Consider the following 19,545-nt stretch of genomic DNA (forward strand, 5'->3'; position numbering starts at 1 on the left):
CGGAGGAGACAGAGAAAACAGGTGAGAAAGATTCCACGGCCACCATGAGACGCTACTTAGCATCTATACATAGCGGACAGTTTCCTTTTTGGGCACTGACACACAGACTTTTAGCCTGATAGCATACTGGCCCAGCCTGTTAAACCAGCAAATTAAAGGCTCTACCCCAGCTATATTATAGCCTGTCGGGGGACTGCCGGCCGAGGCCACCGGCAGAAATGCTGAATACAGCAGATAGGGAGAGGTATAAAAATGTTAATCAAAAAGATGTAGCTAAAAAATAGCTAGCTTGCAGACCGTCGTCCCTGAGGTGAGTTTCCGAGGACAAAAGACTGGGGGGGCAGGGCTTTGCAGATCATTTATAAATTTCAACGTCCTATGGGGTAGAGTGGGCGGGGCATCTACCCATCTGTGTGATGACATAGGCATAGGGAAAGAAAAGACTGAAGGTATGGCTCTCATACTACATGAAGGGTGGTAAGATTGGTCTGTGATCTTTCATTTTCCAAAGACTATAGTCTGATGTGTGTATGAGCCTTAATATTAAGGCTGAGCAGAGCTAGTGACACAGAGGATGCTGGAAGGGGGGGGGGGGGGGGGGGGATGGTACTCTGACATAGGTCACAGCACCACAAATAAAACAGTATTAAATGTATGTTGCTGTTTTAAGATTAGTATTAGATATGACCATTCTTCAAAACCATATACTAAATTTGGATCAAGCAGATGCTTTTATAGCATGTTTTATACCAAATTGTCAGATATGGCCATTTCTCAGGACTATATACAAGATGTGGTTAAAGCAGTAGGCAGACCCAATGAAAGTAGAGAATATCTCCACCCTTTCATAATACAGTAGAGTCCCATTCATCCAGCACAGACGAGGATTGTCTGATACAAGTTCATACTGGCTGCTTGAGAAGTCCAGCAACTGGCATTAAAATTAACATTAATTAACCTCCCCCCTGATCACAGGCAGGGTGGTGCACAGCAGCCCCAATCACTTAGGAATCTTCCAGGCACAGGTCTGCTTCAGTCTTAGCTCCCAAAAGCTTTCTGTTGGCCTCTGTACACAGCACCGATGCATCACTTGACCCAATGGAGGTCAGGTGACACGCCAGGAAGCCGTACAAGGACACCGCAAAGCCGCTGGAAGCTACTGGAGTAAAGACCTGTGCTCAAGGGATTTGTAAGTAGCTTCTGCAACTCTGCAAATGGGCTCTATTCACTAAGGGCACAGTTCGGTAAAATAATTTTGCTTGGTAATATACAGCATTTGTCATTTTGCACTTTTTCCAAATTCACTAAAGATCTTTTGTATGAGGCAGAAGTTTGGTAATTTACCGAACAAACATGCCTCAATTTACTAAGCCCTGCTCGGTAAATGTCACTTACCAGCCATGTAGCAGGTCAGCGAAGAGGCAGGGAGTTGTGTGCGAGTTAGGGTTTTCTGTCCAGTACATCTACCACACAGAGAGAGCATGAAAAGAGTGAGTATCGGCTGCTATGAGCTGGAGAGAAATACTGAACACTTTTGCCTGGTTTACCGAATGTGAATTGCAATTTCTTGACATTTCCTGAGGCCTAGACTCCCAGTGATTAGGGTCCGCTCTCTGCCAAAGGTTGGTCTGAAAGTGTCTGACTGGAGCTTGAACAGAGGGGGGCAATGGGGGGGGGGGGGGGGGGGACCTTTATGCTTTTCAGGGATGAGGACATCAGGGGGGTGTCTTTATGCGGCCTCTATCTGCCTGTGCATCTCCCTCCCTGTAGGCCAAGCTGGTCACCCTACTCGTGGGAGGTCGGGAGGGGAGGATGCCTTCCCTGCTCCTCTTCTCAAAACAAAAGCTTGGCTCAACAAATGACTTAATATATCACAGAAAGGTAGCTGCTCTGCTACACACAAAACCCAAGCCCAGAATCAGGTCTGCAAATAGTTTAACGATTCCTAATGAACATGTAATGCACTCCAGGAGAGACATGGCTCTTCTGTCGGGTGCACTCTATCCCTTAAGCTACAGATCAGGAGACAAGTCCTGTACAAACGCCTCACTACACTATAGTAGATTGACATGTCAGTTGCCATGGCACACGACAAAGCAGATTCTGGCCGGAGGCGTAAGCAGGGAAACAATGGAATTCGCCACAGACTCAGTTGAAGCTCTGGCAAGTCAGATCATTATGGGACCTTGGTACACAGGCTAGATTCTTGTCCTAGTGTGTGTATGAGGCTTAAGAAACGCTTCTAAGATTAGTGAACAGTAAAAAGTTCAATAGTTTAAGATTTTTCTATGTGGGAGCTGAAAAACATCTTGTTACCTGAGACAGATAAAAGTTTAAAGGTAGAGTTTAACCTTAAGAGCTTTTTTCCACTATGGGCTCTTTTCCACTAAATTTTCACTAACGCATTTGTGATTTAGCTACTATACTCAGTATAGTAGAGTTCAATTGCTTCCAAAACACAGCAGGGCGACGACTGCGCTCAGACCAAAATCGCAAAGCCAATTGGATCGCACTAATGGAAATGGCTGCTGCCGTTTCCATTCGTTTTACTTTACCCTGCATGTTCCAATCCGTTAGCAATCAGAATCAGATTGCAAAACACAAGGTAGTGAAAAAGGGCTAAGGGATAAGATTGCGGGATTCCAGGAAAGCCCTATTTGGAAGTAGGACTATAAATACAATTGTTCATTTCATCAGGTTTTTTTTTTTTTCACTCCAGGTTTGCAAAAAAAAAAAAAAATTTAAAAAAAAAAAAAATTTCAAAAACTAAAAATATATAAAATGTAACCACAACAGAATTTTAGAGGAAACATGATGGATGTTTTATTAGCACCTAACAGTACAACGATGCTGTTTTTTTAAAACATAAAAGTAAATCTGTGACCTCGAAACAGATAAAAAGTTTAAAAGTTAAAAAAGGTGTGATTATATGCAAAGGATTTTAGCGGCGATTGGGATACCACCGGGGGTCATTTCTTGGGTCTGAACTTGGCTTCTCATGACCTCGGCTGCGATAATGGTAATCCTCCTGGCTTGCTCTGTGATACATATCTCTGTTGTGGTAAGCTTCATTTTTGTAAGGATGGGAACCATGGTTCCTTTCGTTCCTGTGTGAAGGGGTAGCATCATATGGACGCTGAGAAGGAGTGCTGCTGGAGTTGTACCAATTACTGTTCGTAGGGTAACTGGATGAGGATGGACTATCTGGCGAGTGTGTTCTGGCTCCATGAGGAGACTCCTGCTGATAATAGTTGTTCATCTAAAATAAAAGTAACAATGATGTAAGAAACATGGAATTCTATTAATAACATGTATTTTTTCACTGCCGTGTCCTCATTGGGGAGTAGGGATAATCAATGAGATGCAAATACTTCTGGGTTTATGCAAATTTATGTAAATTTTATACAAATATTTGCAGCTTAAAATTGGACCAATTGGACCTTGATTGATCCATTTTTAAGCTGCATATATTTGCATAAAAATTTAAATTTGCATAAATTCAGAAGTATTTGCATCTCATTGATCATCCCTATTGGGGAGCATCACTTTCTGTCCATTAGGGCCAGTGCACACCAAAATTGCGATAGTGTAATCGCAAACGCTCAGCGCTTTTTGAAGTGATTTTTCTAGGCGATTCTAGGCATGTGCCTAGGGATTTTTGGAGCATTTTTTATTTTTGTTACAGTAGAGCTGGAACTGAACAGCTTCTGTAACAAAACCGCTTGGAAAAATCGCTCTGTTCTAGCGCTTTTCAGAGCGATTTTTCACATTCCTTTACTTAACATTGAGGGCTCGTTTCCACTATGGCGAATCCGCATGCGTCCAACGCATGCGGATTCGCACATGTAATGCAAGTGGATGGGCCTGTTTCCACTGTAGAGTTGTTGAGGTGCGTTTTTTTCAGCTGTGAAAAAAACCAGGGCTGTGGAGTCGGTCCAAAAATCCACCGACTCAGTTTAGGATTCCACCGACTCAGACTCCTCGACTCAGACTCCTCTAATTTGCATACTACAATTTTGTTGATTAAAAGTATGTAACGTGAAATTAGTCTCTTAACTGCCAATGCTTAGGAATTTTACAAGACAACTGAAGTGAGAAGGATATGTAGACTGCCATATTTATTCCCTTTAGACTAAAACTAGTCCTTGGTAAGAGTACTTGTAAAAAGGTACAAACTGGAACAAAGAACATCTATCAGGCCCTAGGCAATGTAAGTGTGGGTGCATGTAAGAATGATGTGCAGGTACTCTGCAGGGGAATGAGGAGATTCTTCCTCTATTACACATTCTTCATGCACAATCTGAAAAAGGTTTATGGGTGATAGACAACACCTCTGTGTTCAATGTGCACAACATTCTCAGTGGATTCCCTGCAGTTCTGTGGGGAGTGCATATGTAGAGTATAGTACTACTGTGTAACAAAGTAAACCTGAGACAGATGAAATTAAAGTTTTATACATACCTGGGGCTTCCGCCAGCCGCCTTCAGGATAATCAGTCCCTCGTTGTCCTCCTCCACCACCTGGATCTTCTGCTATGAGTCCAGGTATTTGAGCCAGTCGGGCGTAGTGCGCATGCACACACTCCGCCGCCAGGAGAATACTACACCTATTGCGCAGGTGCAGAATGTTCCTGGCTGTGGGATCGGCACGTGGCTGGACTGCGCTGACTGGCTGAATTACCAGGACTCCTAGCAGAAGATCCAGGTGGTGGAGGACAGCAAGAGACTGATTGGCCTGAAGGGGGCTGGAGGAAGCCCCAGGTATGTATAAAACTTTACTTTTCATCAGTCTCAGGTACCCTTTAATTTGCAGTCACCAAACCAAATTTTAACATATCAAATTATTTGATTTCACGAGCAAAGAGAGTGCATACATTTGCATAAATCAGCATCAATGCAGAATTATTTCCATCTCATTGACCATCTCTATTAGTGACACAGCTACACATCAGGCTTTATTCTTACAGCATAGATGTTATTTAGTATATATAAGAGATTCCTGTGTACACATCATATATACAGTCACAATCAGATATGTATATCTGACCTTAAAAATACGGGGACTGCTTTATTGAAGCAGCACAAGTAACTCATTTTGATTGGTTTATTTCATTTTTGTGGACTAAGCACAGCTATTACTGTATATATACACACATTATTTTTTATGACTATTATCTGAGAAATAGAACATTTTATCATATTTTCTATTTTAATTACAGTTACAAATTCATTAGGAGTCGGAGTCAGTGCATTCTTTCCCGACTCCGACTCCAGGCACCCAAAATTGCGCCGACTCCACAGCCCTGGAAAAAAAAACGCACAAAAGAGCCGCAGAATTCGCCTGCGAGTGGAATGCATGCGAATCGCCGCTAATGTATTTAATAGGAAATTTGCATGCTGTTTTGGTATGCGAATTTTCATGCGAATTCGCATGAAATCAACGGAAAAGCACACCGGCATTGCCATGGTTACATTCGCATACATCGTCATCCATGCGAATTTGCATGAAATCAATGGAAAAGCACACCGGCATTGCCATGGTTACATTCGCATACATCGTCATCCATGCGAATTTGCATGCAAATTTGCACGAAAATTCGCATCCGCATGCGAATTTTTCCGCAGCGATTTCGCAACGCAATAGTGGAAACGAGCCCTGAAGCCTCAGAAAAGAGCAGAAATGCTGCAAGACCCGCGTTTGTGAGAAAAATCACATTGCTCTGGTGTGATCCATCCCATTCAAATACATTAGCCAAGCACTTTTCAAAGCACTAGCGTTTTTAAAATCGCTCTTGGTGTGCACCAGCCCTTAGACCTTCATAGCTAACAGGATGCCCAGATGGTCATGGGGGCAGGAAATGAAGATCATCAATATAAATAGGATTACTAAAATAATAGTGATTACTAAAGTAGGTTAGGGTCTCACTTCTCCTCCACAGCTCCCCTTTGTCCAGCACTGCAGCCAGCCTCGTACGGTTGCAAGTACTGGGTCGTCATTAAGCCGGGACACAGTACTTGCGGCAGTATGAGCGTAGCTGTGATGCTGAATAATGGGGAGCTTCTCAATGCTGTAACCAAGGAGAGGCGAGTTAAAGGGACTCCGAGCAGTGCAGAAACTATGGAAAGATGCATATCATTTTAAAGCTCTCTTTCTCCTCTTTCCAATGATATATAAAACCACCACCCTACGCCTTTTAGTTTTCGCTATTTTCACGATCGAAATTGCCGCGACTTCGATCGCGAAAATAAAGAAAACTAAAAGGCGTAGGGTGACGATTTAGGTGTTGCCAGAAAGAGAGCTTTAAAATAATATCCATCTTTCCATAGTTACATTGTATTACACAGGGCGACTTTTTCTGCTGAATGGAGCTGCTGACTTTGAGAAAAAGTCCAACTGTGTAAATTACAGCAACTGAAAACTAGGGATATCATGCTGCCAAACCCTAAACTACTACTACTGCAAAAAACAGAACAGCAGGAACATTTTTGATGATTTTGTAAGGGAAAATACACAGGGACCCTAAAATGCCTTATATATGACACACACACACACAGATGTAGGTTTACCATGACTTGTCTATGAAGATTGTCTGGAGTGGAGTAAGATCTCTGGTAGCTTGGAACACCGTGTGATTGTTCATACTTTACAGGGTCCCCATTACCATCATGTCTGAAAAAAGGTAAAAAGCAAAATAAATAAATCAAAACTCAAAAAAGCAAAAAGTGAACACTGCCAAACATATAAACAGAGCTTCCAAAATAACCATGAAAATGTCAGAATTTAACACAATTTCTGATGTTACATTATTAAATACACTTACAATTACAAACACAACAACATTTGAAGTTGTAAACCTGTGATACATTAATATGGTAATATACAGTCGTTGCAAAAGTATTCGGCCCCCTTGAAGTTTTCCACATTTTGTCATATTACTGCCACAAACACGAATCAATTTGATTGGAATTCCATGTGAAAGACCAATACAAAGTGGTGTACAACTGAGAAGTGGAACGAAAATCATACATGATTCCAAACATAAAAACAAACAAAAAAACACCTTTTTCTGCAATTACAGCTGCCAGTCTTTTAGGGTATGTCTCTACCAGCTTTGCACATCTAGAGACTAAAATCCTTGCCCATTCTTCTTTGCAAAGCAGCCCCAGCTCAGTCAGATTAGATGAACAGCGTTTGTGAACAGCAGTTTTCAGATCTTTCCACAGATTCTCGATTGGATTTAGAGCTGGACTTTGACTGGGCCATTCTAACACATGGATATGTTTTGTTTTGAACCATTCCATTGTTGTCCTGGCTTTATGTTTAGGGTCATTGTCCTGCTGGAAGGTGAACCTCCACCCCAGTCTCAAGTCTTTTGCAGACTCCAAGAGGTTTTCTTCCAAGATTGCCCTGTATTTGGCTCCATCCATCTTCCCATCAACTCTGACCAGCTTCCCTGTCCCTGCTGCAGAGAAGCACCCCCAGAGCATGATGCTGCCACCACCACCATATTGGACAGTGGGGATGGTGTGTTCAGAGTGATGTGCAGTTTTGCATTTTGGCCAAAAAGTTCAATTTTAGTCTCATCTGACCAGAGCACCTTCTTCCACATGTTTGCTGTGTCCCTCACATGGCTTGTGGCAAACGGGACTTCTTATGCTTTTCTGTTAACAATGGCTTTCTTCTTGCCACTCTTCCATAAAGGCCAACTTTGTGCAGTGCAGGACTAATAGCTGTCCTATGGACAGATTCCCCCACAAGAGCTGTAGATTTCTGCAGCTTGTCCAGAGTCACCATGGGCCTCTTGACTGCATTTCTGATCAGCGCTCCCCTTGTTCAGCCTGTGAGTTTAGGTGGACGGCCTTGTCTTGGTAGGTTTACAGTTGTGCCATACTCCTTCCATTTCTGAATGATCGCTTGAACAGTGCTCTGTGGGATGTTCAAGGCTTTGGAAATCTTTTTGTAGCCTAAGCCTGGTTTAAATTTCTCAATAACTTTATCCCTGACCTGTCTGGTGTGTTCTTTGGACTTCATAGTGTTGTTGCTCTCAATATTCTCTTAGACATCCTCTGAGGCCGTCACAGAGCAGCTGATTTGTACTGACATTAGATTACACACAGGTGCACTCTATGTAGTCATTAGCACTCATGTAATGTCTATGAGCAACTGACTGCACTCAGACCAAAGGGGGCTGAATAATTACGCACACCCTACTTTGAAGTTATTTGTAAAAAAAAAAATGTTTGGAATCATGTATGATTTTCATTCCACTTCTCACGTGTACACCACTTTGTATTGATCTTTCACGTGGAATTCCAATAAAACTGATTCATTTTTGTGGCAGTAATATCACAAAATGCAAATACTTTTGCAAACAACTTTATTTGTTCAAACCAAATAAAACTCTAGGTAGACTCAGCACATGATACGAGGGTTAACTACCATAAAAGTGCTGTTTTCCAAGATGCAGTTATGCAGCACAGACATGGTAGTAAATAGAGAAATGTTATTTATCATATGGTACTGTTACTATAAACACTTTATGACAGACACTTAGCTAAACAACTCTATTATGGTGGGCCAATGTTTCAGCTGAGAGTAGCTATTTGTAGGGATTAGTGGCAGTCAATCTGGAAACAGAGTTCTATGCTTAAAGGAAACCCGAGGTGACATGATGAGATAGACATGTGTAGCGTAACCCTCACTGATAAGTAATTACAACCATAAAACACTTTTCTGCCAGAAAATTAAAAATTAGACTGAATTATAAAATAGAACTGCGGGATAACAGTCTTTTTTAGGTGAAGGAGGATACATACAATTGCGTATCTCAACATTTATTTTTCACCTCGGATGTCCTTTAAAGTGAACCGAGGACGAAGCACCCTCATGTATTTACCATAGAACAGTTTCATCTTTCACTACTCAGCTTGCTTGTTATCAGCCCTGGATAAAATCCCTGACTGAGCATTCAGTCTGGCTTTGCTCAGGAATCATTATAGCTGAGTGTCTTTTCAAGCCCAAGCCTGCCCCCTTCTGGCTCTGCTATAATGACTCAGCTATAATGATTCCTGAGCAAAGACAGACTGAACACTCAGTCAGGGATTTTATCAGGGCTGATAAGCAGGCTGAGCAGTGAAGGATGAAACAGAAAGCATGGTAGGTGTTTTCTCTAATGTTCCCACTGATCTATATGGTAAAATACATGAGAGTGCTTCGTCTCTGGTTCACTTTAAGGGCTACTTACAGAGATATCACACCTGCCTGTCCCCCCATAGGAATAAACCAAAAACCATTGATGAGCCTATTCATGAAAATACTAGGTTTGTGGGAATTTAAATAGGAACAGTAGTGAAAATAAATAAAATTCCTTATTGCTTACAATTTTCATTTATAGATTAGTCAGTTTGCACATTGTGAAATATTTCCTCTCTCTAATTTACATTCTGAAATGTATCATAGGTGGCAACATCTTTAGTTCTGTCAGGTGATTTGTATGGAATGTTCGTTACTGAGAGTTCCATGCACAGAGAGAGATATTGCTTGCTTGGCAGTTGGAGAAGCAGTGATTTCTCACAATGCAACAAGGTTCACAGACAGAAACTGTCAGGACATTGGTCATGACATAACACTGTGGGAGGGGTTTCACCACAATATCAGCCATACAGAAAAGAAACGGTAAACATTACTTGTGAGAAAAGGGGTATCAGCTACTGATTGCAATGAAGTTCAATCCTTAGTTCAAGTTCCTCTTTAAGACTAGACAAGTTTCAATACAAGTTTAAAAAGTCCTATCTACAAAATAGCACTGCATCATTTTTCCAACTAATACATTTTTATTGCACAGCCTCATGTCCTGTCCCCAGGACTACCAGTATTTAGATTTCATGAAAAAACATCCCCTTTTCATACTATATAAAATTAAAAAATACATAAATAAAAAAAATGGAAATTAGACTATAAAATAAAGTAAGAGTGCACAGTTTAGCTTGGGGACCATATGCAGCCCGCTGAGCCTTTCCCAGTGGCCCCTATACCCAATTACCTGCGGCACACACACCATTGCATCAATATTATGGCCCAACCTGTGTTGCTGTTCTGTCGACCCCCCCCCGCCCGCAGCAATTACTACAAAACTACCAAAATAACAAAAAAAAAAAAAAAAAAAAAGGGAGGGCTGCCAGAACCATGTTGTAGGTAGTCTAATAATAACCAGGACTGTGGAGTCGGTACAAAAATCTTCCTACTCCAACTCCTCAGTGTATGAAACCACAACTCCGACTCCGGGTACCCAAAATGGCCCTGAATCAGACTCTTCAACTCCGACTCCTTAGTCTAATACTTAACAGGACAGTGGATTTTGTACAAAAATCATCCGACTCCTCAGTTTATGAAATCAACGACTCCAACTCAGACTCCAGGTGCCCAAAATTGCCCCGACGACTCGACTCCGACTCCACAGCCCTGATAATAACTGCTATGGGACCAAGGAAAATGCTGCGAGACAGGCAATTTCTTACTTCCAGAGGGGGGACCCTCTGGGTCCACCAGAGGCTTCCCCAGTCCTCCTCTGCCAGGCTGCCAGCTATGAGACCCCCCGAAGCGTGACCACACCGCGCCTGCACAGTAGCACGTACCCAATCGGGCTCTGCTTTTTTTCTGACTAAGCGTGATCGGGTTCGTGCTACTGCACATGTGCGAGACTTCAACAAACCCGTGTTGGCGCTTTTGTGGAGGGGACAGCGCTGGAACCACCCAGTGGAGGAGTATGGAAAGCCTCTGGAGGAGCTCCCCTCTATTAACCCCCCTGGCGGTATGAAAAATTCCGCCAGGGGGCAGTGCAGCAGTTTTATTTATTTATTTTTTTAAATCATGTAGCAAGCCCAGGGCTCGCTACATGATAGCCGCTGCTCAGCGGCATCCCCCCAGCCCCGCCGATCGCCTCCGGCGATAGGCGATCAGGAAATCCCGTTCAAAGAATGACGTCAGCGACGTCGGGACGTCATTGGGAGTCCCGAAGAACCCCTCGGCGCTGCCTGGCACTGATTGGCCAGGCAGCGCACGGGGTCTGGGGGGGGGGGGGGGCGCGCGACGCATCAGATAGCGGTGATCGGGCGGGGGCCGGCAGCGATCAGAGTGCTGGCGCAGCTAGCAAAGTGCTAGCTGCGTCCAGCAAAAAAAAAAAAAAATATGAAAATCGGCCCAGCAGGGCCTGAGCGGCACCCTCCGGCGGCTTACCCAGTGTCCAGCACGGGGTTACCGCTAAGGAGGTTAAAAAGGTAAGTACCCAAATTGGCAACTTTCCCCCCACAGGTTTCCTTAAGGCTAAGTTCACAGTGGGACGTTAAAGTCGCGCGTTAAAACAGCATTTAACGCAGAATAACTCATTGCAATGAAAAATCAATGTCCTGTTCACAGTGCACACGTTGCATTGGTGTCTAACGCTGCACGTTAAGTAAAAGTACTGCATGCAGTGCGTTATACACGTTATTAGCTGCGTTGGACTGTTTGCACATGCTCAGTAATGACTTGGAAGCATACTTTTCATTGCCTGTATTTTTTACTGTATCTGCTGTATGCGGCGGTAACGCCGCGTTGCCACTTTTTGGGCGCGTTGCGTTGTAAGCTTGCGGTGCGACTTTAACGTGGCATCAAAACGCAACGTCCCACTGTGAATCTAGCCTAAAAGAATAATTTAACTGGTTTATAATGACACACACTGATATCTGCATAATAAAAGAAATCATAACCAAACTGGGATTTTTTTTTTCTTTTGAGAATTTTGTTTTACCTGTTGTCACTTGGCGTTGCTCTATTTCCAGCACCGAGGTTGTTTTCTTGTGAAGAATGAGATGTAGAATTTGCATCTTGGGAAACATGAGAACTTCCTAGAAAAACAAACATGCAAAATGTGTGACCAGTGTGCCAGATTTTGCAACATGAATCATGGAAAACAAACTACTGATATTCTGTTTTGTAACCATTGGCCTGGCTTATTTTATCAGGCCTAAGATTATAACAAAAAAAAACAAACAAAAAAAAATATCACTGGATGTGCAATTATAATTGTATACAGCCATGGCAATTTAAAAATACGTTTCTCCCTGTGGACATTTGAACATTTCTACAAACCACCTTTTTTCAGTATCTGCTCCAGTCTGATGTGACTGAAGCAAGGGATTTAAACTCTTGCCTCCTAACAAATAATGCTAAGTTTGTAGGAGGAGTTGTCTTTAGTGGCAACTTAACAGATTATATATCGGCCAAATCACTCTGCTCTGTTATTTCCTCATAAAAAGGACATTGGTATAGTCCCTATAGAGAACAAGCCTCAGATGAGTGTCTGAAGGTTGATGCTCCATCTTGATGGCCATGCTTCTGTCTACTCCCATATGCAGAAGCCATGTCCACTTCATGCTCATAGGCCACTGTTAGCAACTGCTATAAGATCATTTTTCTCATCATCACAGTTCCTTTGACCCTCACCTTTTTGGCAACTGCTGAGGGACAACTGTAGATAATGAAGGCCATTGATAAACCAGCACATGTTTCTCTAAGGGTTAAAGCTCATCAGTGATGTGCCATGTTGTAACATTCACTTTTCTAGGTTTTTCTTTTTATCATCACTTAAAGAGAGACACCAAAGAGTTTTTTTTCCTTATTTTTGTATGCAGCCAGCTTCAGCATTAAATTCCAAGTGGATCCACTGCATTCCCGCAGCAGAACGAGTTAGTTATGCCCAAGAAATAGCCCAGCAAAGTTCCACAGGTCGCAGAATTTTTCTTACTGGAAGAGGCAGAGCTGTGCGCAGTAGCTCTGCCTTTTCTCCAGTCAATCTCCGCCTCTCCCGTCCCTCTAAGCGAAAGAAGACAGAGGGGCGGAGACTGACTGGAGAAAAGGCAGAGCTACTGCGCACAGCTCTGACTCTCCCGGGCAGCAAAATCTGCGACTTGAAAAGTAAAGGAGCTTAGCTGGGCTATTTCTTGGGCATAAATAACTCGTTCTGCCGCGTGAATGCGGCGAATCCGCTTGGAATTGAATGCTGAAGCTGGCTGCATATGAAAATAAGGTACAAAAAAAAAAAAAAAAAACCTTCAGTGTCTCTTTAAAGAGAATCTGTATTGTTAAAATCGCACAAAAGTAAACATACCAGTGCGTTAGGGGACATCTCCTATTCCCCTCTGTCACAATTTCGCAGCTCCCCGCCGCATTAAAAGTGGTAAAAAACAGTTTTAAAAAGTTTGTTTATAAACAAACAAAATGGCCACCAAAACAGGAAGTAGGTTGATGTACAGTATGTCCACACATAGAAAATACATCCATACACAAGCAGGCTGTATACAGCATTCCTTTTAATCTCAAGAGATCATTTGTGTGTTTCTTTCCCCCCTGAGGGGGGAGTGCATAGCAGAACCACAACACTGAAGAACTTGGCAGCCTTCCAGACACAGGCTGACAAGTCTGACAAGGGAAAGATACATTGATTTATTACAGAGACTGTGATAGTACAAAGTGCTGCAGTAAGCCAGAACACACTAGAATAGCTTTTGGAACTTGTAGGATGATAAAAAACAGGATGCAATTTTTGTTACGGAGTCTCTTTAAAGAGTACCCAAGGTGAGAGGGATACGGGGGCTGCCATATGTATTTCCTTGTAAACAATTCCAGTTGCCTGGCTGCCCTGCTGACCCCCTGCCTCTAATACCTTTTATCCATAGACCCTGAACAACCATGCAGCAGATCAGGTGTTTCTGACATTATTGTCAAATCTGACGAGATTAGCTGCATGCTTGTTTCTTGTGTTAATTATAAATGAATCCAGCCAAATTCACCAGCAGGGCTGTCAACTGGTATTGCCTAAAAGGAAAGAAATATGGCAGTCTCCATATAACTCTCACATCAGTTGTCCTTTTAAAGTATTACTGCAGGTATTTTTTCTTCCTCATTAGCTTCAAAACATGGTTGTTTTTTTTTTTTTTAAAAAAGAAGAAGAAGAAGAAGAAGAAGAAGAAGAAGAAGAAAGGAAATGATGCTTTATGGATATACATAAAGGAGAAAAAGTATATAGACGTAAGCGGAGGTCAACTAATTTGTGACGAATATAAAAAACTCAGAGAACTGTCAAACTTTGGTTCAAAACAAAATGGAATTTGTGGGTCTCGATATTTCCCAAATCTGATTAGCCACCTGAAAATCTCAGGTTCAGACTCTACAAATTTCAGTTTCTGTAGAGCCAAAATTTGCTGCTTTGTCAGATTTTATGCTCATCACTTTTAACAATCCTTACATAGCTGGGAGAAGATTATGCCGGTTTTACTTACCTGGGGCTACTACCGGACCCCTGCAGTCGCCGTATCCACGCCGGTCCTCCCATCCCCCGCCGTAGCTCAATTTCAATTTTATTGACTGAGTCAGTTGATGGCCACTGCGCCATAGAGATATTTTTTTTTACTGTCGCTCCCGGCGACGCACGAGGCTAGGGCCACACAGGTGCAGTGGCCATGGACTGGCTAAGTCAGCAAAATCAAAACTGACAAACTTTGAAGAAGGTAGGTAGGCACTCAGTAAATTACATATGGGACAGATCACTGAAAGGCAGTGTGCAAAACTTCAGCAGAAGCTACGTGCTCACGACATGAATAGTTCAAGCATTGTGACCATTTCAAGTAGGAAAGAAAACAGAAGATGTCTGGCACTGTAGCTTTAATGTGTGACAGCAGGTGTACAGTTGATTGGCAAGCAAACACACAAGGACAATGTCCGTGAAGATGATAATACTTATCGTGCTCTGCTGAAGGTGGAGAGGCCACTGGCGCCCACAGTCGCCTCTCCACCTTCAGCAGAGCACGATAAGTATTATCATCTTCACGGACATTGTCCTTGTGTGTTTGCTTGCCAATCAACTGTACACCTGCTGTCACACATTAAAGCTACAGTGCCAGACATCTTCTGTTTTCTTTCCTACTTGAAAAAATCAAAACTGAGCTGCGGCGGGGGACCGAGGATCGTTGAGTACTGGCGCGAGCACAGGGCGACTGCAAGCCAGAGGTGAGAGGCATATGAAGGGTGGCATATTTACATTCTTTTAACCTCCTTAGTGGTAAGCCCAAGTCAGACGGTAAGCCCATGTCTGAGTGAGTTATATTCAGGAGATATATATATATATATATATATATATATATATAGAGATAGATAGATAGATAGATAGATAGATAGATAGATAGAGAGAGAGATAGATATATCTGCCTCTATATCCCTCTCACCTCTGGTTACTTTTAAAATGGAGATATCAAGTTCAAAATGCTTTTATCAGCCTGCAGCAGAGAGGGGTTCTCCTTTAAAATGCCTTATAATCGATGTACATGGTTACCTGATCTAAACTGCAGTTTTAGAGGCCTTCCATAGAGCTTGATTCCATTCAACAGATTCATCCCATAACGAACAGATTCCTCATGTTTAAAATTCACAAAAGCAAACAGCTTTGGTTTTCCATCCTTGTCCTTTGGAATTTTCACATTAAGCGCGGGGCCAGCCTAGATTGACGAAAGGAAAATGTATAGGTCACTCAGTTTAATAGTGTCCCCAGCCAGTCTGCTCCCTTTCCCTGCTCTCTGCACAACTATGACACCACTAACAAAGGTCAAAAAGCAGAGCAGATGTGGGCCACTTGAGGAGGAAGACGAAGCACCTGCTGGGACAAGCAACTATGTTAAAGCTGTTCCACCCCCAGCTCTGCAAAATCGCCCCAGCCTACCATGTCTTTAATGCCCAGAACACACAATTACATTTTCTGGCAGATTTACTGCCAGATTGATTATTTCCAACATATCTGATTTCCAATAGATTTCCCATAGAAGTGAACTAAAAATTGATCAGAAATCAGATCGTACATGCTGGAAATAATCGATCCGACAGTGAATCTGCCAGAAAATCTCATGTGTACCAGACATTAGGCCTTCCCACAAATATGCCCCAGCATGTGCAGGAGGCTGACTCAGTACTGCTTCACAGAATATTGTGATTCTCTGAGAGGCCATTGAGCGTGAAGGCCGGTGTGCCAACAGGTCAGCCTATTCATTGAAGCAGTCTACATGCCTAAGCAAAAGAGCTGCTAGGCAGAGGAGAGGCGGAGGCAAGTGTAAAGGTACATACACACGTGCGATAACTCAGCTGAAATGGCCGATGATAACCATTTCAGCTGACGATCCTTGTGTGTACATTGACCACCAATCAATCTGCTCAATCACTGGACATGGATCATTACCCATCCCCAAGTACGACCGATCACAAATGTTCTTTTCAAGCTCCCGACCGATTGAAGCCGTTCTGTCACTATCCTCAAGCCTAGGGATAACAATTTTGGTACAAAATTCTAGACTAGGGATGTATCTGAACAACATCGTTCTCAGAATTGTCACCTGAGGGACCGTTTCATGATGCCCAATGAGCAACAGTTATTAGATGTGTGTACTTAGCTTTAGGCATTGGAAAGGACTCTGCACATAGGCCTCCATTCATAAAAGCAGTGCGATTAAAAAAAAAAAAAAATCTGAGAGGGAAAATACCGCATTCGGTATTTTGGACTTCTGTGTGCTAATTCATCAACATTTTCACAGCTGCGGTAAAAATGCGGAAATTTTCCGAACTGAGTTGTCAGTAACACGAGGCTGAGTTCATTAATGAGCAGGCTGATTAGTTACATTCCTGGTCTCCGTGCAGAGACAGCGTTACAATAAAAGAGGCAGCCCTAACTTCCCTTTAGATGTGCATTTTTTTTTACTGCCTCCAAAAGCCCTGAATCTTCTCTGAATCTGTCTATTAGTCTTTCTAAACTATCTATGTAATTGCCACAACTTAAGAAACTTTACACATGCAGGCTTTCTGAAGTGAAATATATTTGAAAACAGGTACCCAAGAGGTTAAAAACACAGCCTGGGGTATTCCAGAAAGCCTCCTTGTTCTGCTCTCACTGCTGCTGCCTGGGGGAGACCTGTCCCCATTAATTTTGTTCTCATCTGCTGGCTTATTGCCTCTTCAAAGCAGACGGTATTTCTCCATGTCAATACCGCCTGCTCTAATCTTTATGAAGCAACATTTAATTGCATTTTACATGTGCTGGAGGTGTTCACCACACAAGGCGGTAATTTATCTCCCTGCTCGGTAATTGTAGCTTTTCATGCGGAAACAGCTTTTATGAATTGACACTTTGCTAAATGCTCGGGAAAGTCTGCTGTTTTCAGCATTACCGCGTGCGGTAATGCTTTATGAATGATACCCATAGTAGTCACTGGAAATCAAGCACACTCAAAAATCATTATTGTGGCGCCAATAATGAGAAATGCCTACCCAGCCTAAACGTAATCTGCCCCTAGCAAACATAACACACCATAATGGGGAAACCTCTGTTTACACTAGAGCGCAGAACAGACATGTTTTGTCTGTTCTCTGCTCATTGCTAAGCGGACAGTGAAACAGCTCCTATGTTATACATTAGGAGCCGATCACACTGCAAGTATCCATTGCAGTAAACAGTACACACTTCAGTGTAGTCTGCGATAATTCTGGTCTAGACAGATTAGTTTCCCTATAAGGCTGGTCTCACAGTGGGACGTTACAGGCGCACGTTAGAGCAGCCTGTAACGCACCCCAACGAAAAATCAATGGGCTGTTCACAGTGCCCACATCTACATAACGTACTGCATGCAGTATTTTACACGCGGCTAAGCCGTGTTAGACGGTTTGCACATGCTCAGTAGGGTTTTTATTTTATGGGCGGAGAGGAGGCGGGGAGAGGCCGCTACGTAGCCAGGCACATGGCTACTTATTATTCACTGCACTTGCAGTGTTTACATCCTGGAGCGGCCACGGATTGGCTGGCGGGACCACGAGATGCGGAGAGCTCCGCTCACGTGGTCTCCGCAGTGCCTCCGACAGAGCAGGCGCACCAAGAGCTGCTTGTAACGCGGCTCTTGGTAGCGTCCTGCTCCTACACCACCAGGCGTTGCATTAGGGGCACGTTATGCGACCATAACGTCCCCTAAAACGCAACGTCCCACTGTGAAACCAGCCTAAAGCCTATGTGGGATTGCATCTGCCCCGGGCTACAGATGGACCATCAGAGCGGATATTATACTGTTGCTCCCACTGGCCACACAGGGCCTGAAGGACCTTTTTACACTACCCTGCTATTTGATTCTGATCGCAAATCGCAAGGTACATTAAACTAATGGAAACTGCCTGCCGCATTTTGTATGCCATTGAGCTGTACTATAATGAGTATAGTAGCTCAATCGCAATCGCATGGTGGAAACTGAAAGGCGATCACATTTCATAGTGAAAAAGAGCCCTAAGGCTTATATACACTGAAAAACTGATGCGTTTTCATTTTCCTTAGGGCCCGTTCAGATCAGAAATGCAGATGGCCATGCGTGCGGAACGCGTGCGGACCGCAACGCGTACGAACGCATGGCCATCCGCGTTTGTGTGCGTTGCGTGGCTGATCCCATCACTGAAAAGTGAATGGGACAGCCACGCGTTTTGCAAAATCTGCGTGCAGCATGCGTTCCCGGACCGCATGCAGTGTGAACATCAGACATTGCGCTCTATGCAATGTCTGATGTCGTGCGTTTTGGCCACCTGCACGCGTTTCCAAAACGCGGCTGGAAACGCGTGCAGTGTGAACGGGCCCTTAGTAGTGCATTGTGAAAAAAAAACTTTCAGTTCAATCACGTATAGTGAGGAATGAGCCATAGGACAACATGGACATTACTTTAAAAGAGCAACTGAAAAAGGACCCAAACACTGAATCTATTCTTGTAGTATCAGTTTTCATAGGAAAACGCGCTGCTTCTCCCAGCCATCACAGGTAGCGTAAGAGCTCTAATAGAAGGCAGGTGATCACCCACTGGACCGTATTCTAAAAGCATTGTGAAAAAATATATATTGAATTTCCTCTATGAATCTGACTAAATCTATCCGTGAACTATTATAAATCAAACAGCTGGACTGGATCGCGATGAGACTACATATGCCTACGTAACAAGCCTCGCGTGATCTGTAAACACTCTGGTCATACAAATCGTAACGAATACAATCATATTATTTCCTCACCTGCAAAAACAGTTCGAAAAGCAGCTCCTCGGTGGCTTTTGGGTGTAAATTCCCAACGAACAGCGTTCTATCAGCTTGGCCGCTGCCCATATTTGCAGTGGCGATGCAGGAACACCGTAGGATTGGCGACGGAGGTGACGTTAGGGAATGCAGGAAGTTGTTGAAGATCTGCGCCTTGCGGAAGTTAATAACCCTTTCGCTTCCGCATCCCAGCTGACGTGGTGTGATAGTAGCTCCAGGCGGCGGCTTTTTAGCTGGAATGTTTGTTCTTATTTTGTAGAGTGAAACCGAACACTGAATTAATCTGCATTTGTATCGGATTTATTCACTTACATATTTGTGTAGACAAATCTCAAACAGTGTGATTGTTTTGGTACTATTCTGTGCAAATCTGGAATGGGGTAGAGAGGCGGACAACTTTCACACTATAGGCCATGA

The 19,545-nt window shown here is 43.2% G+C and overlaps 1 protein-coding gene across 1 annotated transcript; it reads right to left on the bottom strand.

The window, feature by feature from the left end:
• Positions 1-2,798: 2,798 nt before the first annotated feature.
• Positions 2,799-19,258, bottom strand: RBM7 (RNA binding motif protein 7). The gene is made up of 5 exons (XM_068242804.1): positions 19,108-19,258; positions 15,368-15,530; positions 11,789-11,885; positions 6,567-6,669; positions 2,799-3,259 (listed from the first exon to the last, which is right to left on the bottom strand). The coding sequence occupies exons 1-5, from the start codon at positions 19,195-19,197 to the stop codon at positions 2,942-2,944; spliced, it is 771 nt and encodes a 256-aa protein (XP_068098905.1). The 5' UTR covers positions 19,198-19,258; the 3' UTR covers positions 2,799-2,941.
• Positions 19,259-19,545: the final 287 nt, after the last annotated feature.

This window comes from Hyperolius riggenbachi, chromosome 6, assembly GCF_040937935.1.
Source record: "Hyperolius riggenbachi isolate aHypRig1 chromosome 6, aHypRig1.pri, whole genome shotgun sequence".
Lineage (NCBI taxonomy): Eukaryota > Metazoa > Chordata > Amphibia > Anura > Hyperoliidae > Hyperolius > Hyperolius riggenbachi.